Below are 17,733 nucleotides of genomic sequence, written 5' to 3'. Positions count from 1 at the left end.
CTTCTGTTTTTCAGTGATCAGGAATGAACCTGATGAGAAGCACGTTGTAATTTACATAAATTATCACAATTGCAAAGTCTCCTTTATCCTTATCAGCCTCCTGGAACACAACCCCAGCTATGTGAGTATGTAAACCTGTAACGCAGATTTTGTTACAAATCCTTTCATCTCATTTGACCCAAACTGACATTCTGAAACACTCCATGAACCCCCTAAATCAATTTGAAATTGAAGAGCCAACTGTCTTTGAGAACAGCTTGCTCACGTCATGTTCTTCTGCAGCATCTGCACCTTCAGCACCCCAGGATCCCCATAAATGAGTGGAATAATTAAACAATAAGCTCTCAAAAATTACACCCTAAACCTATCAAAATATGATGTGATCATGAAACGTGCCATTTCCAGGACTGAAAGGACCAGCAGATGGGAGAACAGGGAAATGTGTTGCAGAAGTTCACACAGGGGTCACTGGAAGGTGCAGAGAACATGGACAGTCACAGCCACTCTGCATCCAGGCTGAGCAGCACCACACAAAAACCAGGTATGAAAAGCATGCACAAGAGCCACAGCAAAACTGGAATGACAAATTATGGAAAAATCAAAAAAATTCAGCACAGTATGATGCTGATTTGAAGTGCAAAGGGGGAAAAAATCCAAATAAAGAATGAGGAAATTTATGTGGATAAGAAGACTGGTGGAAACTGAAACATTAGGAGGAAAAAAAAGCCCAAATTCTTGTTATGCTTTCCAATATATTCAATATTTAGGCTCAGATTTGATCTGTAAACACTCAAAATTTCTCCAAGGCTTTGAAACATTAAAGAATTGTCCAGGCACAGAATCTATCAATGAAGTTTCTTCTGAAGATACTTCTTTAAATTCCAGTTTATCACCATTTTCTGTGAGGACTAAATAATATTGAAATAATGTAGTTCACACACCCCTCCAAGGCATATTTATGTATAAGGAAACATAAATTAAGATATTTGAAGCTTTAAATGCTTTTTCAATATTTAATATTTACACATAAAAGCATTAATGGCATACAATGCAAAATATTTAAAATGAGTATTTTTTTCAATTTAGAAAGTTGATAATTGACACAAAATTGCATTAATTTAGAAAGTTGGTATTTTATACCAATTTGCCTTAAATAATCATGGGAAGGGGATCACCAAAGGTACACTTGGGCGTATTTCTATTTTTCACCTATTTTATGTTTAGCCTGTACTACAAACTGCTGCTTCCAAAGAAGTGATTCTTTTCCTATGAAATACATTAGAGCAAGAGACACATCCCAGCCTTACATTTGGACCTTGCAGCTGGATTTTCTTACCCCTGATTGCACATCATAGAGGGTGTGGGTGAGGATGATCTTGAAGACAGCGTGGGACCGACTGCTCTCCTCATTCATGTTGGTGGCAGCCACTGTCCGAGATTTGTTCCCCTCAGACATCAAGGACTCGATGTCCTAAATACAATTTTCACAGCCATGAGCATATCTGCATTGACATCCTTTTCAATTACCTCCAAAAATCATCCCATCTTGGTCAAATACAGCATTTTCTTGCTAAGCCTCCCGTTTGTTTATTCAGAAAAATGCAATGAAAAAAAAAATCAAAGTTATCCCTCCCTTTAAAGCCTAGAAACTCCACAGTGTCATGACTCCACCCACTCCTCAACCTAGATATTAAATTATCAACAAAAATAATGCACCTGGCTGCACACAGCAACACTCAAAAGCAGAGACAGAAGTGAGGAACAGCAATTTGTGTTTGAACCCTGTCACATTTTAGCCTCAAGCTGTCATGGTCTGAGGATCTGGAATAGTAACAGAAGGCTCAGAGGTTTATAAAACAGAACCATGCTGAGCAGGACACTATATTCCTTCAAATTTTAACAACTTATTAAGTGTTTTGATCTGTTGTGATGCATGACAAAGGTGCAGCTCCCCTGCTTTGGGGTTTCACAGCAATTGTGTAAAATAGTTAAAACCCTGGGGTCTTGGGCTGAACTTCTATTTCTGCATCTCTAGCTGGGTGATGCTGAAACAACTCAAATAAACAGTCAAACAAAGGACCACCACAGACCACTGACTCCAAATTCTGGATTACAAAAAGCTGCTGGGCAACATGGAAAGGCAAAGCATGAAATGTGTCCTGTCTTAGCAGAAACCACCACGGACAGCTGGATGAACACCTGGAAAAACTGTAATTGCACTCTCTTCATGTTTTGGTTAAGCTGACAGATTCCATCCCATATTTATCCTTTTTCACCACAGTAAGTTAAAGCTCCTTTAAAAACAGGGCATTTTGTGAATGCAAATATAAACATTTACTGTCCTGCAAGCCAGTTTCATGTGATGCTCTCAGGTATTTGCTTGGTAAACAACCATTAGCTCATAATTCCAGCGTGTGCTACTGGGAAGGGAAATTACTGAGTAGAGCATGACAGGCAAAAAGTGACACAGTGGGGCACTGAGAGCCTGTCTCTGCTTAATCCTGGGCCTGTAATTAATCACAGAACACTTTCTCATGACAGTTTGCACTCATCTTAATGCTGAGAGGAAATCTGTTCCATTCAGCAGCTGAATTACTTCCAGAATTATTGAGCAGCACGAGATGAAGGGAGTTTCTGCTCTTAGCCCTGCTCTCCCCAGGGATCACAACACAACAATCTGCAGCTCTCTTGCTCTAAGATTACTGATAAGGAGCATTTTAGTAGTTCTGTCCAGCTTAAGGGACAGCACCTGGTGTTTAGGGTGTGAAGATAAGCCTTTCATAAAGTTGATCCTTACCTTGTAGCTAGCAACAGCTAGTTTGGATAGGCCATCTACGTAAGGGCCATAAACACTGTGTTCTCTAACCTTTAATGACTGACGGCTTCTGGTTGGGGGAAAAAAAAGGGATTTATAAGCACATGACTGACTTAAGACAACATTTACACAAAGTCCATTTTTCACTGACATATCTCAAACAGGATGGTCTCACAAACACCCACTGAAGCACAGAGCAAGGGCCAGAATGCAAACACAAAAAAAGCTTTATAACATGTAAAAAGCTGACACAGACAGTGTTGTCACCTCACAAAAGGTACATTTAATCCAAGCTTTTAGTCTTGCTACTTTATTTTGATTTATAATGAGGAGATGCTGAGATCAGGAAGCAGCAAAAGCCATCCTAGGCAAATGTTTTAGACGGGATCCATTAAGGCAAACTGGTTATGTAAAAGAAGAGTGTAGGACAAATACTACAGTGCCATTCACACACAAATTCCATACCCTTTGGGGTCAAGGAGATCTCTGACTTTCTCATTGTAAATCTCCATGTAGGATACTTCCACTTTGAAACTCTGCTCTTCATTTTCTTCTTTCTGTGCTCTTTCAAAGAGTCCACTGCAAAGTCTAGGGATTAATCCAGGCTGATCAGCAGTACCCATCATGGTGTAGGATTTTCCAGACCCTGTGTGAGGGAAGTGTGATTAGAGAACATGCAACAAAGGTTCCTGCTGTGCAGAATATTGATAGGAAATAAAAGAGCTTAATTTTTTTTTTCATTTCAGTAGAAGATATTTGTTCTATTTTCTGCCTTAAAGTAACCCAAACACCACTGAGCTACAGATTATTTTAATTAAAAGGAAAACAAGAAATTTGGTTCAGAGTGCAGGAGAACTTTTAGGTAGATAGAGCCTTACTGTAGATGAGAAAACTCTCTGCATTACTCTTTATATACTACATTAAAATGACAATTCCAGATTATTTTAAGCACAGAGGCAGAAAATCTGAGCAATGCTCTCAGCTCAAGGACAACCATGGTCATGCCAAAGATTATAACATGAAGTGTGAGAAATAAGGGTAGCCAGCAGCAACAAAACCTTGCTTCTCATCCTGCCCACCTCATATCTGATGTTACAAAAGAGGAAAACATTTCTTATCTACGTCAGAAGGTATTTCTCCTCAAACAATGTCACAAGAGCTGTGGAAAGAACCTCCAGCCAGAACACAACACCTTTGGAGAGAACACTTCTCCCTTACTCTGGGACTCACCCGTTTGCCCATAGGCAAAGATACAAGCGTTGTAGCCTTCAAAGGCATTCTGAAGAATATTCTCTCCAAGGCACTTGAAAACAACATCTTGACCTAGAAAACAGAACACACAAGCCAACATTGTAACACAGCAAGAGCTTTTTGTCCCTCGATTTGGATTTTTCTTTTGGTGAGGGTTTTCCTGCTGTTGCTGCCTAAATCACATCCAGTGTTTGCTCCCTGGAACGGAGCAGAAGATGTGCTCCAGATTTATGCTGCTGTAAAAATTAGGGGCTGGGATTACCATGGATATACCTGGATGTGCTTAAAGCAAATATCCTATCAAGGTTCATACTCGGAAGTTTTATCAGCAGAGAATCTATGGCCAACTGCAGAATTTAATCTGCTGGGGAATGACACTTCCTCAAAATATACTCAAGCTGCATATTTTAATGACAGTCAGTTGATTTTAATCTAAGGGAATCAGCAGAGCACTGGAAAATTTTACTGTGTAAGATATTGGATCATATCACGAGGAGATTTTTGCAGAGAAGGAATCACAAGTATGTGGAAGATATGGATATTCACAGGGTATTTTGCACTGGCAAAAAGTAAAGTGTAACACTTATTTTGTAATTGAACTTTGAGCTTTTGGATCATTTTCCAAGCAGAGGAAGGAAGGCTTAAAATATCTGGGTAGTAACTACTTGAACAAAATTTATTTTCAGAATTAATTTTACAATCAGAAAAACTCAAGTCTGAACAAGGCATGACAGAACTTTATGGACTGAAAAGTCCTCTTAAAAAATGTTCCTTTAAGCTCTTCCTTTCTCTCATTAAAGTTCCTATCTTTACAGCCAAATCCATGCTAAATTCCCCATCAAAAAGCTGTGCACCAAAAGCTGTGCCAGGCTCAGCTGGGGTAACACCTCCACTATTATAACAGACCAAAATATCAGTTATACAGGCACCACCTTTAGTTTGAGAAACAAAGCATGCAATATTCCTTTGTAATTTGTAGGGCTGAAAGTGTCACATTTTTCTCAGTGCCTTCATAGGTTATTATCGTTATTTGTTAAAGAAATGAAAATGAAGAAGTGCATGTGTCTTTGATTTTTCTTATGATTTTTATGAAATAAATATTAAGTTAAATTGAACCCAAATTTTAAAGGATAACAACTATGAACAGAATAAATTATAGGAGTGATAAGTCCAAATACAGTTCATATTTTACCATAAGTATATGCCAAAATGATTTATAATAATACACAGACAACTTTTAACTGAATACATGACATGTTCTCACTAAAGCATCTGAATTCACATACACTTAAATGAAATTAGGCTTTTATTAATATTTTATTAATATTCTTTTATTGGGTTTTACTATGATGCCAAACTCCCATCAGCACTGAAAAACATGAAATTACATATAACAATGCTCCTCAAAAGAAATAAATGGGCTTGATGCATTTAAAATGATGGAGTTGGGTCAGTATTTTAAATAAAGCTATAAACAGGAGTAAAGCATCATTGTGCTGGGTTTCTCCACTCTCTGCACTGCAAAGGGGTGGCAGTGCCCATTGCTATTGTCATCTTTAGAGAAAAGAAACTGGAATGATTGAAGATTTTCCCTTTTTTGACAGCAGTCAGTCATAGAAGGGACAGCACTTTGTGCCATATGGCCGGTGCCCTGCAGCAAGGACTGTATTTTAATCAGATCATTCCCACTTGGAGACAACCAAGCCACAGTAAATATTATTACCTGCGTATTTTTCTTTGACAGATTCATCCATAGACCAAAAGCAGTGATCATATGCAAACACCTGCAGGGAAACAACCAGGACACCTTAGAACAGCTACTGCCAAATCCAACTGTTATTCACATTCTGAACTCAACACACATTCCCACTGAATTCCTTCGTTTCTAACGTGTTTCTAACGTGTTTGAAGCCTAAACAAAAACTTCATTTTCCTGTATACTTTTATTTGTTCCTTGTTTCTATTTGCTCCTTTCTGTGCCAACCCTACTCCCCACTCTCCATGTGCCAACCCAGTGGATGTCAAGGACCTCTCCATTTCTCCCTCCAAACCCATCCTTGCAATTCGTTTTTCACCAGAGTTTCTTTTTAGCAAACTGACAGATGTCCTCTAGCTCTTTCTGCCTCCCATCTCCCCGTGCCTCTTGTCTGCATAAATTAAAAACAAGCCTTAGGGTAGGGAAGCTCTTTCCATGCAAGAGGAGTACGTATTTATTTACATTCCATGACAAACCAAAGCAGCCACCAAAGTCTAATATTTGCAAAGAATAATAGAAAGCAAATCAGTTTTATAATGAAAAGAGCAGCACTATAATATTTTTAATAGAAAACTTTCAATTTTGCCATAAATCCATCATAAGGTCCACAGGCACTTTTCGTCCTGAAAGATGACCTGAAATAATACAATGTGTATTTTGGGACAGATGTTTGCAAAAACAGCTCCCCTAGGTATGTATCTGCAAGAAAAAATATTAATTAGGGCAATGTCTGACCTACATTCACACAGGCAAAATTTATTAGGAAAAGGGAAGTGCAATGTGGGGCTCTCTGGCTCTGGATTTCCCCTCTAAGCTTAATGGAAGCTGCTCTTTCCCCTTTGGGTGTCCTGCATTGCTACACTGTTGACTACCATCATTTATGAAAATGCTTAACACAGCAAAATCCTTGAAATTTAAATAACTTATCTTCAAAAATACATTGTTTCCCCCCCATACTACACTGATGTACCAGCATCAAGAGATAAAGTAGTTATTTTATATCCTCTAACTGAGGAAACAACAACTTGTTTATTAAAAATTAAGGCGCTCTTTTTTAAAATTTTTTTTTTAACGCTGAATTCATTTTACAGCTAAACATATTATGAAAGCATCCCAAGCCTTCAGAACATTTAATAAAACATCACTGGCTGTATGAGCACATCCATAGAGCTGAACCCTGATCTGCAGGGCAGAGTCTTCAGAACAAGCACAAAGTCACGGGACCACAGAAACAAAATGAGTTTGCTTTAACACAAATACCAGAAAATGCTTTTAAAAAGCCCACAAAGAACAAATATCCTCCATTCAGAGTCTGCAGTGCTGAGTGTGGATGTTCTCATTTGTTCCTCTGACTCATTTCTTGGCACAGGCTGTACAGAGCATTTCTGCAGCAAGAAGATGCTTCGAGTTTCTTACTCAGCAGCTGATCAGCAACAGAGCTGTGCAAAATGCTTTTAATATTTGGATAACCCAAGGGTGATCAAGTGATAGGACAGCTCTCACACACTGATAAAAGCCCTTACCTTTGGGTGAGTTCTGCTGTTCCCCAATGCATCGGGAGTGGAAAGGATTTGGTACAAGGTCAGGGGAAGAAAAAAAAAAAAGACAAAAGAAAAACAGTTAGTTGTTGTTAGTTGTAGTGATTTCAGCTTAATTGTGCTATCATTAATCACTGGAATGCTGTATTAAAAGTACATTTCTGTCCTCAGATCTCTCCTTGCTTACAGATCCCAAGTCATTTTATAAACCTTTTCAGGGGCATGATTTGAGATGCTGCTCAGAGCTGATTTAAAATTCAAAGCCACTGATTTTCCTCATGCTGCATCTCTTCCTCATTCTCTCACAGGTTTATTTTTCTTGAGACACCTCTCCCTCTCTCTGGGTGTCACTGCCTCTTAAAAACAAAGTACCCAAGCAACATAAAAATTTCCAAAACCACTTGTACAGGAACTTCAGGAGTGTTATTCAAGAGGAAATTTCAGAGTCCAGCCCCTGGGCTTGCCCAACCCAGCTCTCTCTGGTCGCTGGGACAGCAGAGCAAACATTTGCTTCCCCAAAAGAATGAGCAGAGAACAGCAATTCTTCTACTCTGTTATGTGCAAAATTTAAAAGTTTGGGGGGTTTTGTTTATTTGTTTTTAAGCAAGCACAAAATTACTGGAGTGACCTTTAAAATACCAGCACGGCCCCAGTGGATGACTGCAGGTTATGCAGCCTCCCCACATCACAGGCTGGAGAAAAGCAGCAAACACACAACAAGCCACTGATATTCCCCTCGTCCTGGACCTTCCAAATGACATTAGGAAACTCTTGACATCAGCAACGAGTAAAGTCTTGTGACAAGCAACACTGATTTCTTTTGAACAGAGCAGGAGAAAGACATGGGAGCCACACAGGATTACCCTCAGAGCTCCTGCTGCTCACAGGGCTTGAGAAGCGAATTTAGAAATACTAATTTCTGAGCATTGTCTCTCAAAAACAGTAATTTATTACACAAATCCATCACCCCTTTTCACTCGTGCCTGGATCTGCTGTATCTGTTTGACAGAACAGGAATGACAGGCACTTGGGAGAGCAGGATGATTATTTAAGTCAAGGTCACCCCGTGTCACGGGGTCATCCAAGTCAGCAATGACAACATAACCCCTTTTCCTCTGCCATCTGGCTTAGTTGAAATAAAGGCTCTCCCAAAGTCCTGGCAGCCAGCTTGGTGTGGACTCTAGACTGTTACTCCTGGGTGGATTTTATTGAGGGAATCTCCTCTGGGGCTTTGATCCAGATAAAGGAGACTCCAGAGAGCCCCTCTGGATCCCCCTCCAAGAGACACAAGAGCATTTTCATGGCTTTCTGTGCTCTGAAATGCTCACGGAGCATTTTGCTGCAGGACTTCAATGGAAACTGCCTTTAGGGAAGCTCTGCTTACAGGGCAGGTTAATTACTATTCCTACAAAAACCTGCTCCTTGTAAAACAAAGGGAGCAGCAAGCCTGGATTCAGAGTCTGAGTTTAGCACTCACAGATGTGACACTGCCCTGCTCACATTCCCCAGCCCAATTCCAAGGCAGGATTATATTGCAACAACCCAGCTGATCTGCCCAGCCCTCAATATAGGGCATATTATTGAGTATTTGGGTTAAAGCAGCCATAAGGATATAATCTGAGAAGTTCTATCACACATACAATTTTAAGATGATGGATTACACAGGGCTGTGTATCATCAAGCTTAACTTAAGACCTTTAGTCTGAGCTAAGTATTTCATTTTCTGAAGGGCTGCACAAACATACAAACCCAGGTCTTGGGTCTTGTTTAATCCAAACGTGAGGGAACAGAATCCCCACAAAACACAGCACAGCTACACAGCGCTGCAGCTTGTGTGATGTACTTCTGACCACAAAGAGAATAAATGGGACAAATGTTTCCCCAAGGAAAGCATTAAGGGTGCAGCCTGCATCACATACATTGTGCTGTGAACATATGAGGCCATTAATGCTGCAGCTGCGTGCTGGGCCCAGAAAACCATAAAAAGATTTTTAGCTTGATGCAAAATCCCTTGGGAATTGAATAGATGGGGAAATAGAGCACCCACAGCAGCCTGGTTGGCTGCAAGGACACACTGGGAGTGCTGGGTGTTCACACCCAAATGCTCCTGTCCATACCAGAGGTTAGGAAAAGGTAAAATACCAAGAACAGCACCACCCACACAGCAGGGAAGGATCTCCTACAACAAAACATGACAGGAACACTTGCCGAGAACAGGGAGGTGACTTTCTTCCTCTGCTCTTGTCAAACCCCACCTGGAAACTGCACACAGTTCTGGTGTCCCCAGCAAGGGAAGGACATGGAACTGGTGGAGCAAGTCCAGAGGAGGCCACAAGGTTCATAAAAGGACTGGAGAACCTCCCCTAAGGAGACAGGCTGGGGAATTTTGGGCTGTTCAGCCTGGAAAAGGTTGTGTGGAGACCTCACAGCACCTTCCAGTGTTGGAAGGGTGACAGGGAAGCTGGAGAGGGACTGTTCATCAGGAACTGGAGTGACAGGACAAGGGAGAATGGGTTCAAACTGGAAGAGGGGAAATTTAGGTTGAGATATCTGGAAGGAATTGTTCCCCATGAGGGTGGGGAGGCCCTGGCACAGAGAAGCTTCCAGGAATCCAGGGGCAGCCACAGCTCCTCTGGGCACCCTGTGCCAGGGCCTCACCACCCTCACAGCCAGCAATTCCTTCCCAAATTCCCATCTATCCCTGCCCTCTGGCAGTGGGAAGCCATTCCCTGTGTCCTGTCCCTCCATCCCTTGTCCCAAGTCCCTTTCCATCCCCAAGGATGCTGCCATTCCGAGGTGCAGGCAGCTCCTTGGCCAACAGCCAAAAATTCACATCCATCTCAGATACAGCAGAAGCATCCAAGGCAGGGAGAGAAAAGTTATCTTTCAGCCACTGAAGGATGTCACTGAGATGCTTCCAGCTACTTGTTTTCACTTGTATCCAGTCTGACAGGAATTCGCCAACTCCCTTCTTTTATCTCTTCTCAGTTCAATGTCAAACAGAAGTAGAGGGAATCTAATGCATCTAATTTAATTCTAAAATTAAAAATGGAGAAAGACTACTCCAAAACAACATCCTACATTTAACAGTATTTTATATGCTGCAAGAAATTGCAACAAGATGATCTTTAAGGTCTTTTCCAACTCAAATAATTTGGTGATACCATGAATATATAAGCTGTCTTGAGAGTGAATGAAGACATGGAGCTTAGGTAATAATTTCTGTTTAAACTACCTCTTACACAGTGTAAACGTGTCCTGATCCAGCTTCTTGATCAGGACACACTTGTTCTTCTGTAAGAATTCTGGTGGTTCTACAGATATCAAGCACAATGTAAAAATATGAATAAAATCAGAGCAGGTCCCAGCTGAGACCATCAGTGCATGTGCAATACCACTGCTGCTTCAGTTTTTTAACAGAATAATTGAATTACATATTCAAACACAATAAACTGTTCAACCATAGTTAATAGTGGCATTTTAGTAACACCCAGTTTTTCTGTGCTCAAATAGGGGGAAGGAAGGTTTAGTAAGCCTAACTGTATATTTCAGATTGTGCAAATGATGAGGGGGAAAACACCCCAGCAAAGGAGCAGAGGTGAACCCTGGCTGGGGAGAGGAGAGCAGAGCTCAGCCTTTATCTCTCCTGTCTGGCTGACCCCCCAGCTCTGAGATAACAGCCAGCTGGCAAATCAGCACATGCTCTAAATCAGTCACAGCACATCTCCCTTCTTGTCTAAATCAGAAACTGGCAGATGGGGCAAAGGGAGGAGAAAGGTGGGAGGTGGCAAGGCAGGAAGCAGGGGAAAAAGCTCCAGAAGCTCTAGGACAGGAACTGACATGCCAGGCATGGGGGTTCTTCTCAGTATTTCTTTTTAAAAAGAACATTTCCTCTGGCAACAGCAACTGCAACAACATCCAAACTGTACATTTGAGTGATGCTGCCAAGTGGCACAAGGTTATGCTGGATTTATGGAATTGAAACATAACATTTTGTCATTTTCAGAAGCTTCTGGACTAGCAAAACATAATACAAATTTGAGGGCTAGAAAAAAAAGAGAGGCAACAATTTCAACTATGAATCAGGAAAGTCTCAGAAAGTCTCTCCAGAAATTCTTATTGCTTTCCACTTTCAATCTTCCCATAACAATTGCAAAAACAACCATATAAAAATCCAGTGTATTCAGTGCTATTTTATACCCTTCAGCAGAAACTGTCCAGCATAAACTCTAGAAAGCAGCTAAAAATGCAACTAGAAAAAAAAAACTGATGGAGAAAAACTCCTTGGGGTTTACAAGTGAAAAGGGGTCAGTGTCTCCCAGAGATCACCCTGTAAGGCCACATCTTTACATTCCCAGCTGGCCTAAAAAAATATTATTATTAAAAATAAAGTTGCCATGATGTGTAACAGTAATTTACTCTTTGGATGCAGTCATTCTGGAATTCTGGGATTTTATTATTAAGTTGTAGCAGGCACAAGCTGTACAATAACTATCCTAGGTTCTGACAGGCGCAACAGCATCATTTACCAATATTCCCTGAAATCAAAGAACTAAAGTTACATTGGGCAGTCTGTCATCCCCTCAAATCTTTCCTTCCTTTCTTTCCTTGGTTAAATATGACTCAAAATAGCACTGGTATGAAAAACCCTGAAGCACAATTTCTTTTGTGGCTCCTTGTCTCAATTTGACAAGACAGGTGTCTGCTAAGGGAGGCAGGAAGTTCCCTTGAAATGGAGAATGTAAATCCCCTCCCTCTGAATTATTATAATTTTGAAATAAGAGCTTCTTAGGTAAAGATATGGGAGTAGGAATAACAGTTTTTATTTGGGGAAAAAAATTAAAATAGAAATGCAGTAATACAAAACAACACTGACAGATTCAGAATAGGACCCGACACTCTGTTGGTCAGGTGTTGGTAGTAGTCTGATTAAATGGTGGCTGCAGTTTTCTTGGAGTGATAGATGTGGTTCTGTTGAAGCAGTGATCCTGTAGAAGGGTGGGGTTTTCTTCTGGTGCAGATGAGCCTGGTCTTTTTCCGGGAATTAAGTGGAAAAGAAAGTTCTTCTTTTGGGAATCTAGTGGAAAAGGCTGCTGTGGTGTTCCAAATCTCAGATTATATCCAAGTAGGAATGCTTGGCTCCTCCCTCTAGGTGGAGCATCTCCCAATGGGATGATGGAATTTTATCAGCCATGCAGTCTCACTCACTGACCCATGAACAGAAGACATTTCCCGGAGGAAGGATGGGTTGTGGACAAGATAAAGAAAACTGCCCAATTATCAGAAGATAACTGTCCCACCTCTAACAGATGGGAACAGAATACACACCCCTGCCACATCTTTCAACCTAAGACACTCTTGTACAGTGTTTTATGGAATCACAGAATGGTTTGGGTTGGAGGGGACCTTAAAGATCATCCTGTTGCAATCCTGTGCCCCTGGCAGTGATACCTTCCACCAGAAGGAAAGGTGCTTTCCCTTGTTCCTTCTCACTCACCTGCCATGAGCTTCCCTACTCAAACACAGCAGAGCCAGGAGCACCTCAGGAACACCAAACATCCCATTCCCAGCACCTCAGCACGGAGCTTTGCTAAGCAAATGACACTCTGTTTGAAGAGCAGTGGGTTAGAACATAATGGATTTCATGAACTGAAGGGCTTCTCAAGAAAACTCATCCTTCAAACAAGGCTTTTGGGTCTTGAGGGTGTTTGGGTACTGAGCAGACCCCCCAGGGAATGTGACCAGTCCCGAGGCTGCCAGAGCTCCAGGAGTGTTTGGACAATGCTCTCAGGGATGCACAGGGTGGGATTGTTGGGGTGTCTGTGCAAGGCCAGGAGTTGGATTAATAATCCTGGTGGGTCCCTTCCAGCTCAGGATTTTCTATCATTTTATGGCCCCTGGCTACATCTCAGAGGACAAGCATTGGGTGTAGATAAGGTGGAATTCCAAAGGAAGTGCTGTCATTGCCTCAGCATGAGACACCTTCCTGAACAGGAGATGGGAATTAACAACCCAGAGTCTTTTATTCTGAACAAACTGGGCTTATGATGTCCAAGCTTCCCTATCCTTCACTGCAGGACCTTCCTAGAGTGGAGAAGCTGATATGTGGTGCATGAATTACTGAAGAGCTCCAGCACCAGCAAGTCTGAAGGCCTTGCAGCAGATGCAAAGGAGGCACAAAAAAAAAAAGAGGAAGATCCTGGATTTGTTTAAAGTTTGGGAGCCCAGTTATCTTTCTGAAGCAGATCCTTTAATAGGTAGCTTGTGTGGGTTTTGGGGTTTTTTTCCTTTATGAATAAAGGACTCAGAACAAGCTATTTTGAAGAGCCAGTACTGCAATGGTGAGAGTTTTATTGTTTACATTTCAGCTGCAGAATTTCTTTCATGGCATAAAAAAGTGCCAATCAATGGTGAAATAAAATAGATTTAATGATTTTACTGACAGAGACATAACTGACAGGCAGCAGTATGATATCAGATAACAAAAATCAGAATTCTTTGAGAAGCTGTTTCCTCTCCTGCTTATCAGATGAATACAACTTGCAATCCATTTTGCTGTTGCCAGGTACAAACAATGAGAGAAAAAGTCAACTAAATCAAGTCTGATCACTTCAAGCTTATCCTATGATACTCAGAAATCCATTTTCACAGAATATTTCAGGTTGTAAAGTGCTTAAGATTGTTTGGTTTCACAATTGTTTAACGGTTTATAAATAGTTTTACCCCATTTTTACATACAGGCTGAGTGGTATCAAAATGCTGAGGCCCACCAAACTCCAATTTTTGATGATGTCCTGCAATTAATATTTTTCTTACAGAGTCTCATCTTTACTTCCACGGCAATACTGAATTCTTTGGGAGAAAACCACATTGCCCTGTTTGAGCAAAAGATTTTTTTGCAATCAGAAGCAGCCTGTTTAAAACAAAATCCCCAAATACATTAAAAACAAAACAAAAAAAACCCAACCAAACAAACAAAAAAAAACACACACAAAAAAAAACCTGTGAAAGAGCATACACAGTTCAAAGCCTAAACTTGTGTAGCTAAAAGGAACAAAGGTAATCACTGTTCCTTGGAAAATTCCTCCAGTGCTCCAAGGCATTCCAGGCGTAGTTGGCGGTTACTTAGTTTCTACTGACAAAACAAATTTTTGCCAGCTCACTCAAAACAATTAAAAAAAAAAAAAAAAAAAAGCCCCAAACCCCAAGAACTTGGGTTGAGCAGCAGCTTTGTGGGTCTGGGGTATTTTCGACTTGGAGCTAAATTTTCTGTATTGTTGGTACAATAATCTGCTTAGTCCTGACCACATTCAAGTGGTGCATGGATCCCATAAAGCTGGTGTTATGACAAGGGGATTACAACTTTATCCTTTTGTTTGTAAATACTCAGATGTCAGGATACTATTGTGTTCTAGAGAATGTTTGGTGAACAGCCAGTCCCCAAACTTTCAATTACTATTGTGAATTACAGTACTTTTTTAATGAAGTGGGCTGTAGCTACCTTTTTATAGCCATGTGAAGGAGGGAAAAAAGCCTCCTTAGGATGTGGCAGCTTTTTAACTCCTCTAGGAGATCCCAAATGGAAAATGATGGCAGGTGGAGCAGCATGTATAGGAAAATATACAATATATGGTAATCTTGTTCTACAGCATCAACAAACTCAGCATTCACATCCAGGGTAACCTTCAGCCATGCCACTGACACACAGGATTAATGCCAGAATGATCTCCTGGGCACTATGGAAAGGAAAAGATTGGCACTAAAAGGACTTTAATCCTTGAAAGGGTATTTCTAGAACTCTCTCGGGTCGACCAAGACTGGATTTTCCACCTTTGGTAGATCACCCAGCTGCATCACCCAATCTATAAACTCATTACAGCCTCTACCTTACACCAGTCTGAGTTTCTGTATTCCTTGAAAACACAAATACATCAACCAGAATCACTCAGAAATCACTCTGCAATATTTACACAAGTACCTAAATACAAATGCGTGCACCCAACATTCTTTGAAGCAAGAAGAATCCTAGAACAATTTGGGTTGGAAGGGAACTTAAAGCTCATCCCATTCCCCCCCCTGCCATGGGCAGGGACACCTTCCACTGTCCCAGATTGCTCCAAGCCCCATCCAGCCTGGCCTTGGACACTTCCAGGGATCCAGGTGCAGCCACAGCTTCTCTGGGCACCCTGTGCCAGGGCCTCCCCACCCTCACAGGGAAAAATTTCTTTCTAACATCTCCTTCAGCCCCTCTCTACTTCAAATAAGGAAGAGAAAAAGAGAAAAGCAAGATATTTGCAGGAGTACAACAGGCTCCACAGCCAAGGAGGCTCCAGAGCAACCCACAAGCTCTTCACTCTCACATTAATCAATCATTCCACACTAAGGAAATTACTGTAAGGACTCTTCAACTCAGGGAAACAAATGCCTCACCAAGAGCATTCTGAAACTGGTGGTGATGTTTTCTGTGTCTTTTAAATAGGCACTAACTCCCTCCAAGCACAAATGTGCAGAAGAGGTGTCTCTGAGTACTTGCTCATTCCCCATCTACTCTCCTACTGAATTACCAACACCATGACGCAGCTCGGTACTCATAACACTTGACAGTCAACATTTTTTGACATCCCCAAAGAACTTTCAGTCATTTATCTCATAATTGTCCAGGCAATTTGTGTTAGATAATCACCAATGCAACTTGGGAAACACCTTCCAGCCCTGAGGCCTAAATAAGAAGTGAAATTGCTTTCTTCACTTTCTTTTTTGGTACCACAGGTCTGCCTTGTCCTCCAGTGGAGAGGAGGACTTTCTACCTTCCTCTCTTTGGACTTGATTCTCCAACTTCTTCACCACATCCAGCCGGCATTAAGCAAGAAGGAAATGTTTGAAGTGGCAGCAATTCAAAAGGGAACATTGCTGTGGCCACATTTTATAAAGAAATCAATCCTAATGGTGTGGTTTGTGCATGTACAGGGCATTTACGAGACTGGGAATTTCACTGGCTACAGCAGCCTGTCACTTTCTGAATCTTGATGCAATTTCAGCACCACTGGATCTCAGCTGACGAAGAGGGTGCATGCACAGTGCCAAAATTTGTACCTCAGGAGTCATTTTTGGTGCCTCCAGAACCAGATGCCTGCTAAGCACAGTGTTATTTTCATGTGGTAAAGTCTATTCATGGCTTGTTTTGGATCCAGCTCCAAATGAGGGATTCAAGCAGTATTTAAAATACAAACACACTGGAAACCACAAATGATGTTGGTCTAATGGATGGTGGATGGGGAGGAGGGAGAAGATCAGAGCTGTAGGCAAGAAGGGTTGGTCATTAGCATAAAAAAGAGATTTGTCTTGGTTCCACCATTCAGTAACCCTGAAATTCCTCACTTCAGCACATCCACCATGATCACAGTGATAACCCAGAGGCTGTTACAAGATCTGGGTACTCTCAACCCAAACCCATCAGCCAAGGAGCCTGGGAGGTGAAAGAACAGCACAACTCACATGAACCATGCTGCAAACGAGCAGCTTGTCAAGGCACTGGCATCCCAAAAAGAGCACTTCAATAAAAGCCTGACATGTATTAGAAGCCTCAAAGATTCAGCTAGAGTTTGTGTTTATATGCCTCAAAAAAGAACGATGTCATGCTGTCTTTTGCTCTTCCCAAGAGCACAGACTCTGTCCTCTCCCTGATCAATGCTGTCTATATTCCTTCAACCCATTTAAGACAACCTGACTGACAGTGTGGAGATAAGAAAGCAGGCAGCAATCAATATCCTTATCACCAGCCCTGGAGAGATCTAACAGATGCAGAGATGTGGTGCTTGGACATGTTTTAATGGTGGGCTTGGCAGTGCTGGGCTAACAGTCAGACTCCATGATTTTAAGGGTCTTTTCCTAAACAATTCCAAAATTCTATTATTCCAATTTCTTCCCAATATCCCATCTAATTCCAGAAATCTTACTACAGGAGTAACTGGAATGAGGAAATAAATACAAGCTTTATCCCAAAGAAAGCAAGAAAGAACTGCTTTCCCGGGTAACATTTTTGAACCAAGCTCTCTTCTGGCTGACCTAAAAAAGCAATCTTTATCCTCAGTGTACCACTGCAATCAGCTGTTTTTCCTTCCCAGCACAAGGATGAGAAATAAGCTATAATTGACCTGTTTGCTGAAAAGCAAAGGGAAAATACAGCATATTATGAAAATTACAGGCAAGACTTCACCATGACAGCTCGGCTCCCATGTCTTGTATCTGCCCTGCTAATGGCTCCAGACTGCTGAAAAAAAATGTCAGAATGCTCTAGGCAGAATTAAATATTTGCTTAAATCTAGAATTACATTAAAGTGAACAGATCTGCATTGAGAACTTGTTCTGAAGAC

At 41.2% G+C, this 17,733-nt stretch overlaps 1 protein-coding gene across 6 annotated transcripts in view; it reads right to left on the bottom strand.

The window, feature by feature from the left end:
• Nucleotides 1-17,733, bottom strand: part of KIF13B (kinesin family member 13B) — a 120,404-nt gene that overhangs the window by 65,786 nt on the left and 36,885 nt on the right. For 3 of the 6 annotated variants that reach the window (XR_005954238.1, XM_041426125.1, XM_041426127.1), the window contains exons 3-8: nt 7,346-7,361; nt 5,790-5,850; nt 4,046-4,138; nt 3,281-3,461; nt 2,798-2,885; nt 1,337-1,471 (exon numbers count right to left, since the gene is read on the bottom strand). Coding sequence is in view for 5 of the 6 variants with exons in the window: in XM_041426125.1 (XP_041282059.1) it covers nt 1,337-1,471; nt 2,798-2,885; nt 3,281-3,461; nt 4,046-4,138; nt 5,790-5,850; nt 7,346-7,361 (574 nt within the window). In the remaining variant the exon portion in view is untranslated. Of the gene's footprint in view, nt 1-1,336; nt 1,472-2,797; nt 2,886-3,280; nt 3,462-4,045; nt 4,139-5,789; nt 5,851-7,345; nt 7,362-17,733 lie in introns of those variants that run through there. The other 3 variants (XM_041426126.1, XM_041426129.1, XM_041426130.1) reach the window with 2 other exon arrangements.

The sequence above is a fragment of the Onychostruthus taczanowskii genome, unplaced genomic scaffold (assembly GCF_017590055.1).
Source record: "Onychostruthus taczanowskii isolate IOZ18803 unplaced genomic scaffold, ASM1759005v1 scaffold90, whole genome shotgun sequence".
NCBI classification, from domain to species: domain Eukaryota; kingdom Metazoa; phylum Chordata; class Aves; order Passeriformes; family Passeridae; genus Onychostruthus; species Onychostruthus taczanowskii.
The sequence above is the reverse complement of the archived record's forward strand: the minus strand, read 5'-3'. Positions and strand labels throughout refer to the sequence as shown.